General features: G+C 43.5%; 1 protein-coding gene across 3 annotated transcripts in view; it reads left to right on the top strand.

Annotated features, from left to right (window-relative positions):
• arhgef28a (Rho guanine nucleotide exchange factor (GEF) 28a) overlaps positions 1-19,685 on the top strand; it is a 406,494-nt gene that overhangs the window by 116,254 nt on the left and 270,555 nt on the right. For all 3 annotated transcript variants that reach the window (XM_067982722.1, XM_067982721.1, XM_067982720.1), the window contains one exon: positions 4,494-4,587. In XM_067982722.1, coding sequence (XP_067838823.1) covers positions 4,494-4,587 — 94 coding nt within the window. The remainder of the gene's footprint in view (positions 1-4,493; positions 4,588-19,685) is intronic.

The following is a 19,685-nucleotide window of genomic DNA, read 5'->3' as shown; positions in this document are numbered from 1 at the left end:
TGAAGACTTCTGCAGCCTTCTGCAACAGGACCTGCTGCCAGTGGCTGTCAAAAGTCACCACAGCCCTCAACTTCTTTGCCACTGTCTTATTCCAGTTTGTTACAGGGACCATCACCTGCATCTCCCAGCCTGCACTACACAGCTGTATTAACCAGGTCACCAACGCCCTGTTCGCTACAGCTGACAAGTACATCACCTTCCCCATTGATCTCAACAATCAACAGGAGAGAGCTTGTGGATTTGCAGCAGTGGCAAACTTCCTGCACATGCTGCCAGAGGATTGGAGGACTGCTAACGTTGTACCGTTGTTTGAAAAGGGAGGAAGAGATAGACCGAGTAATTACAGGCCAGTCAGTCTAACCTCGGTGGTGGGCAAATTATTGGAATCAATTCTGAGGGTCAGCATAAATCGTCATTTAGAAAGACACGGGTTAATCAAGGACAGTCAGCATGGATTTGTTAAGGGAAGGTCGTGTCTGACTAACTTGATTGAATTTTTTGAGCAGGACGGTCGATGAGGGTAACGCATTTGTTGTAATCTACATGGATTTTAGCAAGGCTTTTGACAAGGTCCCACATGGCAGACTGGTCAAAAATTAAAAGCCCATGGAATCCAAGAGAAAGTGGCTAGTTGGATCCAAAATTGGCTCAGTGACAGGAAGCAAAGGGTAATGGTTGATGGGTGTTTTTGCGACTGGAAGGTTGTTTCCTATGGGGTTCCGCAAGGCTCAGTATTAGATCCCTTCCTTTTTGTGGTATATATTAATGATTTGGGCTTGATCAAGAAGTTTTCAGATGATACAAAAATTGGCTGTGTGGTTGATAGTGAGGAGGAAAGCTGTAGACTGCAGGAAGATATCAATGGACTGGTTAGGTGGGCAGAAAAGTGGCAAATGGAATTTAATCCAGAGAAGTGAGAGATAATGCATTTGGGGAGGGCAAACAAGGCAAGGGAGTACACGATAAATGGAAGGATACTGAGAGGTGTAGAGGAACAAAGGGACCTTGGAGTGCATGTCCATAGATTACTGAAGGTAGCAGGACAGGTAGATAAGGTGGTTAAAAAGACATATGGGATACTTTCCTTTATTAGCCGAGGCATAGAATATCAGAGCAGAGAGGTTATGTATAAAGTATAAAACATTGGTTAGGCAACAGCTTGAGTACTGCGTATAGTTCTGGTCACCACATTACAGGAAAGATGTGATTGCACTAGAGAGGGTACAGAGGAGATTTACGAGGATGTTGCCAGGGCTGGAGAATTTTAGCTACAAGAAAAGATTGGATAGGCTGGGGATGTTTTCTTTGGAATAAAGGAAGCTGAGGGGCGATTTAATTGAGGTATATAAAATTATGACGAGACTAGATAGAGTGGATAGGGATGACCTATTTCCCTTAGCAGAGTGGCCAGCGATCAGGGGGCATAGATTTAAAATAATTGGTAGAAGGATTGGTAGAGGGAAGCTGGGGAGAAATTCTTTCACCCAGAGGGTGGTGGGGGTTTGGAACTCACTGCTTGAAAGGGTGGTAGATGCAGAAACCCTCAGCTCATTTAAAAAGTACTTGGATGCGCACTTGAAGTGCTGTAAACCTACAGGGCTATGGACCAAGTGCTGGAAAGTGGGATTAAACTGGATTGCTCTTTTTTGGCCGGCACGGACACAATGGGCCGAATGGCCTCCTTTTGTGCTGTAACTTTCTATGAATCTATGAATCTACATCCAGGGTGTCATTGACTGCATGCATGTTGCTATCAGGGCACCAGAACTCCAGCCAACAGTATTCGTTTAGAGGAAAGGCTATCACTCCATTGAAGTCCAGGTAGTCTCCGATCATAGAAACAGGATCATGCAAGTTTGTGCAAGGTACCCAGGCAGCTGTCACCATGTATTTATCCTGCGACACTCAACCATCACCCCAATATTTGACCCTTCCAGGAACACGACAGGCTGGCTGCTGGGCGACAAGGGATATTCCCTACTAATGTGGCTCATGACAACCCTCCGCAACCCCTGAACAACACAGGCATAATCAAAGCCATGGGACCATCAGGATCATTATTGAGCACACCATAAGGATGTTGAGCAGCGGTTCAGGTGTCTAGACATTTCTGGGGGCTCCCAACAATATGCCCCACAAAGAATCTACTACATCAAGGTGATGTGCTGCATCCTGCACAACCTTGCCGTACAGAGAGGCCTGCACTTGGAGGAGGCAGTGTAACAGCAGCAGTGTTCCGCAGACAGGGAAGACAAGGAAACAGCAGAAGTCGAAGGGTATTCTAAACCCTTTGCAGCAAGAGATGTGAGGGATGAGTTAATTGCTCAGCGATTGCAGTGACCTCATTCCCCTGCCCTGAAAACTTATACAAACCCTCTGCATTAACAGTCTTTGTTACATCCTTCACCACTCCCTTAATCCTGCATTAAAGAACATTGAAACCATTCAGCCAACTTCTGTAACAGTGACATACTGACAATGCAGACTCAGAACCTGCTATAAAACCACACTGCAGACCAAAGTACAAAATGTGATAAAGGTTTAATTTAATTCCCAACATGATAATTGCCTTCCATTCATTTCTCCCACAAGTGTCAATCCATGGTGTCTTTCTTATCAGAATATGGCTACTACTTCCATGAGGTGCTACCCTAGTGGCCTCAGCAAAGCTGGTGGAACGCCGCTGTTGCTCACGTGGGAACTCTGAGATGCTCATGGCCGGTAACTTCTGGCTGTTCGAGCCTGTGTGGTCCCGGCGGCAGAATGCAGCACTTCGGCTACTGCCGGGGCAGTTCTGCATCCCCCACTCCCTTCGCCCCACCATTGGTGGCCGTCCTTCAACTGTCTAGGCCGTAAGTTCTTCAATTCCCCACCCTAAACCTCTCCATAACTCCACCACTCTCTCCTTTAAGGCCCTCGTTAAAACCTACCTGTTTGACCAAGTTTTTAGTCAACCCTACTAATATCTCCTCCTTTTTGCCTGAATTACGCTCCTGTGACGCCCATTGGAACGTTTTCCTATGTTATAGGCGTTATATAAATGCAAGTTGTTGTTGTTGCTGTTGCCACTGTTTCTACTCTCATCAGTTATTTGCCACACAATTTCTCAGAACTACATCAAGTAATGCTTCTTTCCTTGTTGGACTAGAAATACACTGATCTGGGAGGCAGTCCTGGGTGCATTCTAAAGAGTGTTACCAATTTAACCACCCTTTATTCCAGTCTTTCTTGGGATAGTTAAAATCACCTAATATTATTGTTTTTGCATATTGAACCCTGCTCTGCCTGCCTTAGGCAGACCAATGCTGTAACAAGAAGCTTCCAGGAGATTAAATAATTGGCAAAAATTAAGAATAGACAACGGCCCAGATTTTGCTAGAGTGGTGTATCTCGCAGTGTGCCCTGTTAGTTAAACTTGTTTGTACACGTTTAGGTTTTAAAATTTTTTGCCCACAAAGTTGCTGGAAGTGGAGCTGATAACGGCGCAGCGACGGCAACAGGGGATCTGGGACCTTGGTGAACATCGGGACAAACATTGTATCATAACCAATGAGATTTACACAGAGAAATACACAGAGGAAGGACTGAGGAGGAGGGTAAATTAGAGTGGGTGAATTCAATGTCAAATCAGTTACAGAAAGAGAATTAATGAGAGGGAAAGAAAGATTGGATTAAGAGAGAGAGACAAAAGAGACAAAGAGAAAGTAAGAAAAAGAATTTTAAAATTAAAATTTGACAATTTTTAAAATCTCCAACAACAATTCACAACCTGAAGGAATGAGACTCCATGCTTATAATTGTTCACTTTCTGGGCCAGAGAGGTTCATTGGCAGTTATTAACAATTATCTCATCATTAAAAGGGTACTTAGGCTGTAAATTACTCGACTTAACTTTCTGTGGCTAGTTTAATGGGCAATTAATGTGTAAATGCAACAACTTCATGAAACTAACGGGGAGATTAAATGCGAGATGCCGTTTTCACGAAGCTAATGGTGGAGGAGCGCAGATCGGCCAGCTACATGTGGCGATTCACAATTCACGGAGTATCGCTTTCTCACCACATGTTGCTGGCTGATTTGCACATTAATAACGCGTGCATCGTTCACATGCTGTTATTTTTTCAGCAAATTCTGGGCCAATGTTAGCAATTTATGACTTGGGTAGATAATGTAGGTCTCCAGGTATATGCTTTTAAAAAAAAGTTAATTCAAGGCTTATCATCATCTCAGAGCTATAACATAAAACGTCCAGGGTCATGGCTACAAATCACACCAGAAATTGTAAATAATTTGAGTTAACGATTCTACACGCACAATTTTTTTTCATATTTAGTATTGCACAATAAGATGTTTTTATGTTTACCAAGCTACTGTAAAGCTATCTCTAGTGATAATGTAGTCTAAATGTACAAATGGCAAGAGATGAATTTGTGTAAAAGAAGTGTGACATTAAGAATAAAAAAATAATACTTTACTGTTGTCTTTTCTTTCAGATGATGACTTTTCAGAGTGATGCAAATGTAGATAGACTGAAGTTGAACCTCCCCTCCACAGAGGAAGTCTACAGTGAAACAAAAATAAATGAAGGTATGTTTATGAACTGTTTCATTTTTTAAAGTTTAGCATCCAGTTAGCTGGCAGTTAAGTACAGCAACACTTTGTGATTTAATTTTTAAATTCTATTTGAGCTGCATAATGAAGGAACTCGGTAAACTTACATATTCCGAGAACAGAAATTTGCAAATTCTGAAATCCCAGTTCAGATTCCTTATTAAAAAAACAGAGGCACAGGCACAACATCAGAAATTATTGATTAGAAATGTCCAGAAATGTCTATTTAATTGATTAGAAATGTCCATAAATTGGGCCCTTCTTCAGAACTAATGGAGAGCCACACCTGATATGATAATTTATTTTTCTTGTTCTGCTGCTGACTGACCTGCTGTGCATTTCCACTGTTTGCTACATTGCTGTTGGTTTCCTTCTGGAACAGAGCTGAACTGATTAGAATGTGTGTGATATTGGAAAAAATGAGAATACCCTAGTTAGTTGCAGCTTCTGGATCAGCTAATCTTCCAGTTGAGGGTGAAAGGGCGGAATGCTGATTAATGCTCTTTGGTTCCTGAAATTCTGTCTTAATGTGAGGACAATTGTGTTGGAAGTTACTGTGATGGATTTGAGTCTCTGTCCTGCTTTAGATCATAAGAAGTAAACTGAACTATAACAGGTACCTAATGAGGAAAATATATTTCAGCTGATTTAGTAAAAACATAGGTCCAATTTTAACTTTGCCCACTTGACGGAAATGGGACGCCGGGTGGATAAGATAAAGGTCACGTGCTTATCGTTGTGTTTCCGACACAGTCCCGCCTGCCGCCATTTTAACTTTTTGGAAGTGGCCGAGCCGCACCACAGGCAGATGGGGGCCTCACGCATACATTTAAATCGGGGTCCTATGATGCAGTTAGGACTCTTGACATCGTTTTAACCAAAAATCGTTGAAGTTCCGCCAGTGCCGGACCTGCCAGTAAAACCTGGCAGGATTGATGTTTCAGAGTCACTGAGTATAAAAAGGGGCACTCACCTGCAGCTAATTAGATCACAGGATCATTCAGCTGTTTGCATTGCCAGGAGTTTCCAGCTTCCTGATCGCTTTCTCACTGTTTCTGCCTGAATACTTCAGCAAGCTTCATCTGCTTATAAAGGGTGTTATTATTGCCAGTTTCATTCTCTCATCCCCTCACCCTCCTCCCCCTCCCTGCCCCTCTCTCCTCTCGCTGTGCTCTCATAGGAATATAGGAACATAGGAAAAGGAGTAGGCCATTCAGCCCCTCGTGCCTGCTCCGCCATTTGATAAGATCATGGCTGATCTGTGATCTAACTCCATATACCCGCCTTTGGCCCATATCCCTTAATACCAAAAAGGTTGCCAAAAAGCTATCTATCTCAGATTTAAATTTAGCAATTGAGCTAGTATCAATTGCTGTTTGCGGAAGAGAGTTCCAAACTTCTACCACCCTTTGTGTGTAGAAATGTTTTCTAATCTCGCTCCTGAAAGGTCTGGCTCTAATTTTTAGACTGTGCCCCCTACTCCTAGAATCCCCAACCAGCGTAAGTAGTTTCTCTCTATCCACCCTATCTGTTCTCCTTAATATCTTATAAACTTCAATCAGATCACCCCTTAACCTTCGAAACTCCAGAGAATACAACCCCAATTTGTGTAATCTCTCCTCGTAACTTAACCCTTGAAGTCCGGGTATCATTCTAGTAAACCTATGCTGCACTCCCTCCAAGGCCAATATGTCCTTCCGAAGGTGCGGTGCCCAGAACTGCTCACAGTAATCCAGGTGCAGTCTAACCAGGGTTTTGTAAAGCTGCAGCATAACTTCTGCCCCCTTGTACTCTAGTCCTCTCGATATAAAGGCCAGCATTCCATTAGCCTTATTGATTATTTTCTGCACCTGTTCATGACACTTCATGTACCTGAACCCCTAAGTCCCTTTGGACATCCACTGTTTTTAACTTTTTACCATTTAGAAAGTACTCTGTTCTATCCTTTTTTGATCCAAAGTGGATGACCTCACATTTGTCTACGTTGAATTCCATTTGCTACAGTTTTGCCCATTCACCTAATCTATCAATATCGTTTTATAATTTTATGTTTTCATCTACACTGCTTACAATGCCACCAATATTTGTGTCATCGGCAAACTTAGATATGAGACTTTCTATGCCTTCATCTAAGTCTTTAATAAATATTGTGAATAATTGAGGCCTCAAGGCAGATCCCTGCGGGACTCCACTAGACACATCCTGCCAATGTGAGTACCTTCCCATTATCCCTACTCTCTGTCGCCTTTCGCTCAGCCAACTTCCTAACCAAGTCCGTACTTTTCCCTCGACTCCATGGGCTTCTATCTTAGCTAACAGTCTCTTATGTGGGACTTTATCAAATGCCTTCTGGAAGTCCATATAAATAACATCCATTGACATTCCCCTGTCCACTACTTTAGTCACCTCTTCAAAAAATTCAATCAGGTTTGTCAGGCACGACCTACCTTTCACAAATCCATGCTGGCTCTCTCTGATTAATTGAAAATTCTCGAAGTGTTCAGTCACCCTATCCTTAATCATAGACTCCAGCATTTTCCCCACAACAGATGTTAGGCTAACTGGTCTATAATTCCCTGGTTTCCCTCTCCTTTCTTAAAAAGCGAAGTGACATGTGCAATTTTCTGATCTAGAGGGACAGTTCCTGAATCTAGAGAACGTTGCAAGATTATAGTTAGGGCATCCGCAATGTGCTCACCTACTTCCTTTAAAACCCTGGGATGGAAACCATCTGGTCCTGGGGATTTGTCACTTTTTAGTGCTATTATTTTCTTCATTACTGTTGCTTTACTTATGTTAATTTTATCGAGTCCCTGTCCCCGTTTCAATATTAGTTTTCTTGGGATTTTCGGCATGCTCTTTTTCTACAGTAAATACTGATGCAAAGTAATCGTTCAACATGTCTGCCATTTCCCCATTGTCAATGACGATATCCCCACTTTCAGTTTTTAAGGGACCAACACTGCTCCTGACCACCCTCTTTTTCCTAATGTAATTATAAAAGTTCTTGGTATTGGTTTTGATATCCCTTGCAAGTTTCTTTTCATACTCTCTTTTTGTGGCTCTTACTATCTGTTTTGTGACCCTTTGTTGATCTTTGTATTTTTCCCATTCGCCAGGATCTGTGTTATTTTTTGCCTTTTTGTATGCCCTTTCCTTATGTCTTATACTGTCCCTTACCTCTTTAGTTGTCCATGGCTGTTTTTTTTTGGCAAGTAGAGTTCTTGCCCCTCAGGGGTATAAACCGATTCTGTATCACGTTAAATGTTTCTTTAAACATTTCCCACTGATCATCAGTCGTTTTACCCGTTAACAGATTTGCCCAGTTTACTGTAGACAGTCTTTGTCTCATCCCATTGTAGTCGGCCTTACCCACGTCTAGAATCTTAGCAGCTGATTCACTTTTTTCCCTTTCAAACATTACATTGAACTCGATCATGTTATGATCGCTATTGGATAGATGTTCACGCACAGTTAAGCCGTTAACTAAATCTGGTTCATTACTCATTACTAAATCTAGTATGGCTTGCCCCCTTGTTGCCTCTAGGACATACTGCTGTAGAAAACTATCCCGGACACACTCAAGAAATTCACTACCTTTCTGACAGTTGCTAGTCTGTTCTCTCCCTGCCCCCTCTCTTCCTCTCTTCCCTCACTCCACATTCACTCCCCCTCCACCTCTCTCTGTCCCGTTTCGCTATCCCTACCCCTCACTTTCCCTCACCGCCCTTCCCCTTCTCTCCTTCCCTCCCCCCTCTCCCTCTCTCGTCTACTGCCCCCTTTCTCCTTCCCCATCTTTCCACATCCCCTTCTTCCCCCTTCCTTTCTTTCACCCTCTCACTCCCCTTCCCCCTCATTCTCCCTCCCTCATTTCTCCCCATCCCTCCTTCCACCCTCCCATTTCCCTCCCCATCCGTTCTCCTCCCCTCCCTCTCTCTCACACACACACATACTCTCTCTTTTGCTTTCTCCCTTCCTCCCTCTCACTTTCTTTCTCTATGGGGATTTCCTCCAATTTTGTCATCTTCCTTATCCCTCAACTCCTCATTGAAATCTAAAGTTTGAATCCATATTTTTATTACATCCTGAGAACACAGTGGGCAGTCTGATCATTTTCACTATTATTGCAAAAGCCCAATTTTATCCTGATTTTTCTCTCTTCGCAATTTTATGTGATATCTTTAAGTGTGATAGATGAGGAATAGAGTGCTGCCTCAAATTTAATTCAAGTTATTTTTGTGCCGATCTCAAATATATCTAAATAGATAAGATATTGAGTTGATGAGCTCTGTCTCAGTCACATATAAGCATAGGTAAGTTATCAAGATCTTGGGCTGCAATGCCAAGTCCTCTCAGGATTCACCAAAGATAATCCAGAAGAGATACTTTAACTTGCATCAGAAATACAGCAGATGGAGCTGTGTAGTTCAATGTGCTAAGCCTAGTCAGAGCAAAATGCAGCTAAATATTGAAATGTTTAAAAAAATATGACAGCAGAGGATTGAAATCACAATATCCTTTCCTTTTTAAACATATTTCCTGTAGTAATAGAGGGGGAAAGGTAGAGTGAGTAAAGCTGTGATGTTTACAGGCACCTCCTGGTGCAGAAATGATGTAGGCATTAGTTTGGAAAACCCTGTTCAGAGATCTTAGAGGGGATGAAATAGGGAACAAATTAGGAACATAGGAACAGGAGTAGGTCAATGGAAAAAAAACATGAGTGCAATAGTGCAATGTAAAGCGGGCTGCTGATTCTCTATGAGCGCTTTTCGTGCTAATGGGAAAGACAAGATTCACCCCCACTGTGCCTCCTAGCTTGTCATCTGTGTCATCTGCAAACTTGGATAGACAAGTCTCTATTTCTTCATCCACATCACTGATGTATACGGTGAAAAGCTAAGGCCCCAATACAGATCTCCGGGGAACACTACTTATCACATCCCGCCAATCAAAGTACATTTAAACCTACTCTCAGTCTCCTACCTTACCAACCCATGTCATAAGGTTACCTCTCTTCTGTGCTCTTTTATTTTTGCTAATAATCTCTTGTGCAGAACCTTATCAGATACCTTCCGGAAGTCAATATAGACGACACCCATAGACAATCTATTATCCACTGTGTTGGTGACTTCCTCCAAAAATGCAACTATTTTTGTCAGACATGACCTACCTTTCACAAATCCATGCTGACTCTCTGATAAGCTCACACTTGTCAAAGTGTTCAGTCACTCTGTCCCTCATGAAATATTCCAGTAACTTCCCCATAACTGATGTTAAATTGACATGTCTGTAGTTACTTGGTTTCTCCCTCCCTCACTTCTTAAATAATGGAGTGACATTTGTAATTTTACAATCAAAAGGCACAATTCCTGAATCTAGAGAGCTTTGGAAAATTATGACTAATGCACCTGCAATTTCCTCACTTATTTCTTTTAATATCCTGGAAACTCTCAGGTCCTGGAGATTTGTCTGTCTTAAGTACCATTATTTTCTCCATTACCATTTTTTAAAACTTATATTAAATCCACTATGCATGTTTGCAACTGTTATCTATGTGATTTTATGTTTGTCTAACAGCAGGTGTGATGAATCATAATGGTCCAATCTCACCTCTCCCAGTGAGATGGAGTACTCTGTGTGAAAGCAATATTTTATGCAGTGGTGTGAGTAAGAACTCACAAGCCACACCCAACGGGGGCAAATTGTAATTAGCCTTTCTTTACCTATGTTTCTCTTTTTTATTAATCATAATTTTTCTTGTACATTTCCCTATATCACATGGATCCAAATTCACTAACAAAAACATCGTAGAAACTATGGAACTCTTTCCTTACTTTATGTATTTCCAGTTCTTGTATATATTGGAATTCCTTTTCTATCTAAGGTTCTGCTGTAATTGTACTTTAACATTTTATTCCTTCTCATGTTATTTCTGTTTTTCTTGTTTCCAACCAGGATTTTTAATTTTTCATGCAATTATCCCAAACTGCAGTCTCCTCTACCCTGCCCCACCCCATTAATCCCAAGAATGCTTTGTTTTCTGCATCATGAAATCATGCAATGCAACCCCATGGCTCTGATTCCAACAGAGTGAATGCCCAATCTCAACTATGCTGCCACAGGAAGTTGCTAAGTGGACTGCATGTTCTTCCTTCAAGGGATGGAAATCCATACTAGTGTGAACAGGTTTCTCAAGTGTGGATTTAGCACAGCCAGGTGCAAGGTGAATGTAAAACTGCTAGGACTCGCTGAAACCTGTGTTTAGCACCTTTAGGTGATCAGCCACCCTTGATCACTTGAGCACATTTCCTGGTAGCTGGCTGTCGAGTGGCATTGATAGAGGTGTGGGAAAAGGTGCACAGTAAATGAGAAACATACATTTGTGGATGTATGGGAGAAAGGGGAGAATTGTCTTTCTAAGTATGAGATCAGAAGTACAAGCTGAGAGTATCCCTGTTGTTCCATAGCTCTGCTGATCTTAATTTTGCATCTTTGACATGTTTCATTGCAGTGTTTGTTATTAATTTCAAACCTTGTTGACCAATGCATCAAGTTTTTTGAAACCTACACAGTAGTTCTTAACAGCTAAACAGTCTGTGAAGAAGAGATTTGTTTTTACCTATTCCATTAAGAACAGGGACATATATATGGAAGATAAATTGATGAAAACTAACTACTAATACATGATTTGAGCAGATTTTGCAAAAGTTCCTGCTGTTGACGTACAAGACCTGGGCCCCGATAGTACCAGGGAGGCGGGATGGCAGCGGGGGGGACGACTGGACGCATGGGTAATCCACCCAATGAAATCAGTCCGTTCCCCACGCGATCGGGGGTAAATTGAAGGCACTTACCGTGGCTTCCGGATTTCCCGACGTCAACCTGCGCATCGGGTGGACTGCGCACCCGCATCACAGGCTGTCAGCTGGAGGAGCCCATTTAAAGAGGCAGTCCTCCAATGCTGCTCCTGCAGCAACCAACCAAAAGTGCAGCATGGAACAGACCAGGGGAAAGGCTGCTCCCAGATTTAGCAATGCCTCACTCCAGGTCCTTCTGGATGGGGTGAGGAGGAGGAGGGAGATTTTCTACCCAGCGGACGGGAGGAAGTGGCCTGTCTTTGCCACCATGAAGGCCTGGCTCAAGGTGGCAGAGGAGGTCACCAGCAGCAGCAACATCACCCACACCTGGATCCAGTGCAGGAAGCGCTTCAATGACCTAACTAGGTCAACCAAAGTGAGTACACTTACTCATTCTCCTACACTCCATCTTCCACATCACCGCTCCCACCCCACAACTCCTTCTGCACTGCCAACACTACTCTATCACATCACTCCTCACACCCATTCAAACCTCATCCTCAACTACCTGCACTTACTCACATCCCTAGTAGTCATCCCACCACTACAACTCAACTCAATCCTCATACAATGTTATGGCTCTGTCTCATACTCACCCTCTGATGCATCTCTTTCACGGGTCAGCCTCACCCAAACCAATGCATTCAGCAGTTGGCCACGTCACCATCCCTCACTCACGCCTCTCTACTTTCTCCCCTTATAGGAGAAGAGAGCCCAGAATGCACGGGAGAGGGCGAAGACCGGAGGGGGGCCGCAACATCAGGTTGTCCTCACAGATGCGGAGCAGGAGGCTCTTGAACTGAGCCGCACCCTCGAAAGCCTGTCCGTCAGCGACGTCGAGACTGCCACCCGACAAACGGCTGGTGGCGGAACTTTAACATTCAGTACTCACAATAGCAAATGATGTTAACATGCTTTGCCATCTTTAGCACCTCAACATCTGTCATCATGCTTAATATTGCCTTCTGTTCCCTTACAGGGCCTTCAGCGACCACCGTGATGACGGAGGGCAATTCCTCAGAGGACCTGCTGGCCTCTGAGGGGGCACCATTACATCTGAGCGAGCCATCCACCAGCGCAGATACACACACCTCGGTGGGTCCCCGTCCTCAGTTAGTTGGGGTCGCTTGTGGTAAGTTGCCACAGCCATGTGAGCACGAGCAGACACTGGTGGAAGGGGCATCTGTGGAGAGTCCGCGTCGGTGGGAGCACTCTTCTCCAGGCTCTGCTCAGCTAAACACAGATGCTGAACTCTGGGGGCCATCCTTTAAAAGGAGAATGATCGAGGGGCAGCAGCACATTTGCGAGGTGCTGGAACAGGTGCTATGCGCACTCTCCACAATCGCACAGAGGATGGAGGAGTCCAACTCCTGTATGAGTGGAATGGTGGCACAGGTACAGGAGGGAATCTCTGAGATACTGTCACAGGGACGTGAGGGCATCTCTGAGATAGTGTCGCGGGAAAGTGCGGGAATGTCTGCGATGGAGGGAAGGCTAGCCTCCATCAAGCTTCAAGCACGGCTCACCAATGAGTTCATTGAGGCCCTGACAACTACCCTTTGGACTCAGGGTGAGCAACTTTCTGCCGCCTTAAACAGTTAGGCAGATACACTAGCACTAGCCTCACATGTCCCCCAAACTGTCGTCCAGCAGGGTGGTAGGAATGATATGGGCCTGGCCCAGGAAAGGGAAGATGACAAAAGGCGACATGGAAGTGGGGATGCCACTCAAAGCGCTCCCACGTCTCACCTGTTGCCCCCCTCAACCAGTACCCGTAATGCTGCCTACTCTCCAGGTGGTCGAGTCTGCCCCTGCACAGGTACAGGTGGAGCAGTCTTTGGAGGGGCCCTCATGGGCACCGAAACTCAGAGAGCGCAAGCCCAAAGCATCTATTTGGTCAGGGCATGAACAAGAGCAACCTGCCACTACCTCTGCTGCAGCCACAGGGGAAGCACCACCACAGGAGTAATCGTAAGTGTACGGCAAAGGTTTTGTGAGCACAAAGGGGATGCATAAGGGTGTTTGACGGTTTGTCATGTTGTTTATTTATATTTGATTTTTGTTAATGGCACATTAAATATTATTATTGTCACCACTACTGCCATGTCTTGGCCATTCTTGACTGGCTTGTGTAATAAGTCCCTTTCATGAGGTTCACCATGAACACCCACACTTGATGCCACCCATTGGGTCACCCTACAGTGGGTGTATGTGTAGTTGCACGACTATTTTATGTAGGTGACTGTGGCGCAGCACTGTGTTGTGGAGCTCCACGTGGTGGAGATGGACGGCGTGCCTGGCGAGGCTGGTGATGTTGCTCGTCTACGGATGAAGTGGATGAATGCAGTTATGGCGCCCCCCCCCCCATCCTGACGGTGTGAGTTTGAGGGGGTCCGCAAAGTAGGTAAATGTGTTTGCACAGCAAAGTTTAGGTTATAAATTAATAATTTTGAGTGGAAAGACAAAGGTGTTGCAGCTAAAACTTTGCCTAAGGTGTGGAGATGCCGGTGATGGACTGGGGTGGACAAATGTAAGGAGTCGTACAACACCAGGTTATAGTCCAACAGCTTTATTTGAAATCACAAGCTTTCGGAGCTTTCCTGAAGGAGGAAAGCTCCGAAAGCTTGTGATTTCGAATAAAGCTGTTGGACTATAACCTGGTGTTGTACGACTCCTTACATTTGCCTAAGGTGACAGAGTGCCTTGCTGTAATAAATGAGGTTTTCCCCCCACCTGTCAAATAATCCTTTGCATCTCCCATGGCTGCTGGCTGTAACACGTCTGCTCCAACAGGGAGTGTTTCCCACAGCACAGGAAACAGCTGAGGATGCTTCAAAATTGCACACCTCCCAAAACCTCCAGTCAATGACGTCTGTCAAGTACCTCAACTACCTAAATAACAATGTAAATTATCATCCCACCGGCTTTAATTGCCGGTGGGAGTCCCGCATGTGGGAGCTGTGTGCGCACCCGACCGCATCATTTGGGAACCCGGAAGTCAACGTGTTGGAGCCGGGCTCCGAACCTGCTCCGGGTTTCCGCCATTTTAGGAGCCCCCCCCCCCCCCCGCCCAAAACGCACCTGCTCGGCTATCCGAAAATCGGCCCCCTGGTGTTAAGAAGCTCAGTGGTCTACACCCTGTTTTAACTAATGCAATCCTGCTGTCAGAGGTGGCATAATGACTAGACAATTATAGGAAGATTATCAATGTAATCAGTATCCATGCTTTCAGTGGTGTTTAAGAGGATTTGTTGGATAAAGGGGAGACGTAGTTTCCTCATCAACAAACTTCTGCTTTGTCAGTATAGTACACAGAGTTGCATGAGTGGTTTACTCATGTGAGCATGAAAATGTGAATTCAGTAACACTTCAGTATAAAAAATGAAGCACACAAGTTTGTAATATAGACCCTGTCTCGCAGTGCCCTATACTTTCACTGAGCCTCATCTGTTTTATTACCCTTTTGCCTACTTTAAGCTGTGTCTACCATGGGTGATGGCTGTGTGCCCAGTGCTTAATGGTAGGAAAAATAAAAAACAGATTATTTTTTTCAAAAAAAATAAATTTATGCACAACGAATAACTAAGTCCGTCTCAGATCTGTACTGGCAGTCATGGGCCACTTAAGGTTCACTCTCATGGGTGATGATATCATGAGAAATCCCGTAATGAATTACAGCTTTGCAATTCATTTCCAGTGCTACAGAAAAAAATTATTATCCAATGCTAATTATATTCTTACCAACACACGTTGGTGTTCTTTTTATACCTCCCATTGTTTTAGTTTTGGAATTTTGTTAATTTTCCTTCAACAGGGCTACATTGCCCTGAAATATCTATTTTGCTTTTAGCATGAAAGTTGTGCAATTTGGGTGGGGTGTGGTGGTGGGGGGAGGAATTTGGGGTGGGGCTCAGTTCTGCTAAGTCTCTGCCCTTTTCTAGCAGTGATGCAAAACTCTGATGTGAGGGAGGGCAGGCACGCTTGCATTTGTCCCCTCTCTGTCCTGATGGCATTCTAAGATTCTGTCACCTGACATAAATCCATCCAGTTCCCCTTCCACTGCTCCCAACGCAAAGTACACATCCATAGATCTGTTGCCAAGATACAAACAGGGCGGAAGTGGGGCCAAAAATTGTGGTTACTCCACTGAAAGTAGGATTTAATTTTTTTTCTTCCAGATCCACGCTACTGTCAAATCCATAATTTTAAAAATATTCTTTCGTCTAAGGCTACAACGGCCCACCTCTCCCCAAGGAGTGGTAAAGTGCTGATCTAATTTTCCAGGTCCCCATGGGGTGGACACCAGGAAGCACCTTAAATAATCCGGGCGTTCGGTCCCTTTATGTTAATGTCTCCTTCGGGGGATTTGAAACGGAGTCATTGCTGGGTTGAACTCGGGGAGAAGTCACGGACTGCCATGCTTCTGATGCGCAGTGGTTTACCAGGAATTTCGAGGTTTATATTTTTCATGTCTCCCTCCAGTTGTCTCTCTCCATGTCAGCTGACAGAGTTACATTTTTCGTTGTGGGATAGATCTTTTTTTCTGACATTTAAATTTTTTTTCTCCTGTTTCCTGAAATGTAACTTCTCAATACCATCAAGGGTTCTATCCTGTAGCCCAACCAAGAGTGATGAAGCTATTTTTTTGGAGATAGATGAGTTTGCTGAGGAGAGATTTGAAACTGTCACCACTGAGTAGAGTGCAGCATTCTACCATCACAGGTACTGAATCTCCTTGGATTGACATTTAAAAAACAAAATCCAAATAAAACTGTTGACTATTTTTACTTTGATTGTTAAAGGGAGCTTGTAAAAATCCAGTTCTATTTTGGGCAGAGTTTTTTTTTCATTTTTTAATTTATTTCATAATGTATTGACATTAACAATTTAAAAATATATACATCCAAATGCATGTTTTTTCTGATTTTATTCTTTTGTTATAGGGTTGCCTACTGGCTAAAATTGACACACTTGAAATTGATGTGCCTTTGCAAGAAAAATGCTCTCACAGTGATTTTTAAACAGCCATCTTACTAACATTAATATAGTGCATTAAATTTTTGTTGATGGAAAAAATAAAAATTGTAAGATTGTAAGAGTTGTTGGGGATTTTATCAGGTAGAAGCAAGTCCCAGCTATAAGTGATTGGATTAGTTGGACTTTTTAAAATTTCGATCTCTAGTTGGTCATAATGTTAAACCCTTGTCTTTAACTTATCCAGTGCTTTCATTTGTTCCTTTGTCACAAATATGGTTACAGATGTAATTGAGCTTGTATTATTGTCATGAGTATATAATAATTTACTGATAAAGACTGAGTTAGTGGTAGACTATGCATTGTAAATGCTAAATTATGCATCATTGCTTTTGTCACCTCCAGACTTGGCCATTACAATGTTGTCCTGGCTGGCCTCTCATCCACCACCCTTTATGAACTTCAGCCCATCCAAAACTCTGCTGCCCATATCTTAACCCTCACTAAGTCCTGCTCACCCATCATTCCTGCACTCACTGACCTAGTGCTCCAGTGCCTCAAATTTAAAATGCTCATCCTTATGTTTAAATCCCTCCAAGGCTTGACCCCTCCCTATCTCTGTAATTGTCTCCAATCCTCTGAGAACGATCCATTCCTCCAACTCTGGCCTCTTGTGGATCACTCACTCCCTTTGCTCTGCCATTGGCAGCCCTCAGCTGTCTAGGCCCTATGCTCTGGAATTCCTTCTCTAACCCTCTACGCCTCTTCATCCTTGACCCTTCTTAAAACCTACCTCTTCAACCAAGCTTTTAGCCACTCCTACTAACACCTACATCTTTGGCCTGGCACCGATTTTTCATTTGTCTGATTACGTTTGTGTAAAGTGCCTTTAGAAGTTTTTCTACATTAAAGATGGTATATAAATGCAAGTTGTTGTTAATATCAGTTGTGTAGAGCAACATATTTTGTGAGAAATCCAGTAAGTGCAGAGTAGGAGGCACAAAAAAATCTTTTGGTCTGATGGTTTCTATTTTTGCTTCATGAGAAGCAAAACTAGTGTATCAGCAGACAAGTAGCCAAGTATATTCAGTATTTGAATTTAAGACTATAACATGCCTTTGCATCCATTTAAGACTAATTCATCTTGTTTTGTTTCTCCCCCATTTTCTCCCCATTTACTCCTCTGAGATCCTTGCTAGGGTACGATTGCATGGGTGCAGCTTGCCGTATGGCTCCTGTCTCAAGTGGTAATTATTGATCTGTAGACTTTCATAGAATCATAGAAAAGTTACAGCACGAAGGAGGCCATTCGGCCCATCGAGTCCGCGCCGGCTCTATGCAAGAGGAATCCAGCTAGTCCCACTCCACCGCCCTTTCCCCGTAGCCCTGCAAATTTTTTACTTTTAAGTACTTATCTAGTTCCCTTTTGAAGGCCAAGGTTGAATCTGCCTCCACCACTCCCTCGGGCAGTGCATTCCAGATCCTAACTACTCGCTGTGTAAAAGACTTTTTCCTCGTGTCACCTTTGGTTCTTTTGCCAATCACCTTAAATCTATGTCCTCTGGTTCTTGACCCTTCTGTCAATGAGAACAGTTTCTCTCTATCTACTCTGCCTAGACCCTTCATGATTTTGAATACCTCTATTAAATCTCCTTGCAAGCATCTTTGTTCCAAGGAGAGCAATCCCACCTTCTCCAGTTTTTCCACACAACTGAAGTCCCTCATCCTTGGAATCATTCTTGTAAATCTCTTCTGCACCCTTTCTAAGGCCTTCACATCTTTCCTAAAGTGCGGTGCCCAGAACTGGACAATACTCCAGTTGTGGCCGAGCGAGTGTTTTATAAAGGCTCATCATGACTTCCTTACTTTTGTACTCCATGCCTCTATTTATATAGCCCAGGATCCCGTATGCTTTTTTAACCGCTTTCTCAACCTGCCCTGCCGCCTTCAACGATTTGTGCACATATATCCCCAGACCTCTCTGTTCCTGTACCCCTTTTAGAGTTGTGCCGTCTAGTTTATATTGCATCTCCTCGTTCTTCCTACCGAAATATATCACTTTGTATTTTTCTGTGTTAAATTTCATCTGCCACGTGTCTGCCCATGCCACCAGCCTGTCTATAAGCTCTTGAAGTCTATCACTATCCTCATCACTGTTTATTACCCTTCCAAGTTTTGTGTCATCTGCAAATTTTGAAATTGTGCCCTGTACACCCAAGTCCAAGTCATTACTATATATCAAGAAAAGCAGTGGTCCTAGCACTGATCCCTGGGGAACACCACTGTACACCTCCCTCCAGTCCGATAAACAACCGTTCACCACTACTCTCTGTTTCCTGTCACTTAGCCAATTCTGTATCCATATTGCTACTGCCCCCCTTAATCTGTGGGCGGCAATCTTGATGATAAGCCTACCATGTGGCACTTTATCAAACGCCTTTTGAAAGTCCATATACACCACATCAACTGCATTGCCCTTATCTACCCTCTCTGTTACCTCATCAAAAAACTCTATCAGGTTAGTTAAACATGATTTGCCTTTAACAAATCCCTGCTGGCTTTCCCTAATCAATCCACACTCGTCGAAGTGACTGTTAATTCTGTCCCAGATTATAGTTTCTAAAAGTTTCCCCAGCACTGAGGTTAAACTGACTGGCCTATAGTTGCTAGGTTTATCCTTACACCCTTTTTTGAACAAGGGTGTAACATTGCAATTCTCCAGTCCTCTGGCACCACCCCCATATCTACAGATGTTTGGAAGATTATGGCCAGTACCTCCGCAATTTCCACCCTTACTTCCTTAAGCAACCTAGGATGCATCCCATCCGGACTGGGTGATTTATCTACTTTAAGTACAGCTAGCCTTTCAAGTACCTCTTTATCAATTTTTAGCCCATCCAATATCTCAACTATATCTGCCTTTATTGGGACTCTGGCAGCATCTTCTTCCTTGGTAAAGACAGATGCAAAGTACTTGGCCATCCCCTCTGCCTCCATGAGTAAATCTCCTTTATGGTCCCTAATTGGCCCCACCCCTCCTCTTACTACTCGTTTACTGTTTACATGACTGTAGAAGACTTTTGGATTCCCTTTTATGTTGGCCGCCAGTCTATTCTCATACTCTCTCTTTGCCCCTCTTATTCCCTTTCTCACTTCCCCTCTGAACTTTATTGTATGCAGTTTTGGAGTCCTTATCTGAGGAAGGATGTGCTTGCCATGGAGGGAGTGCAAAGAAGGTTTACC

The sequence above is a fragment of the Heptranchias perlo genome, chromosome 4 (assembly GCF_035084215.1).
Source record: "Heptranchias perlo isolate sHepPer1 chromosome 4, sHepPer1.hap1, whole genome shotgun sequence".
In the NCBI taxonomy this organism is placed as follows: domain Eukaryota; kingdom Metazoa; phylum Chordata; class Chondrichthyes; order Hexanchiformes; family Hexanchidae; genus Heptranchias; species Heptranchias perlo.
The sequence above is the reverse complement of the archived record's forward strand: the minus strand, read 5'-3'. Positions and strand labels throughout refer to the sequence as shown.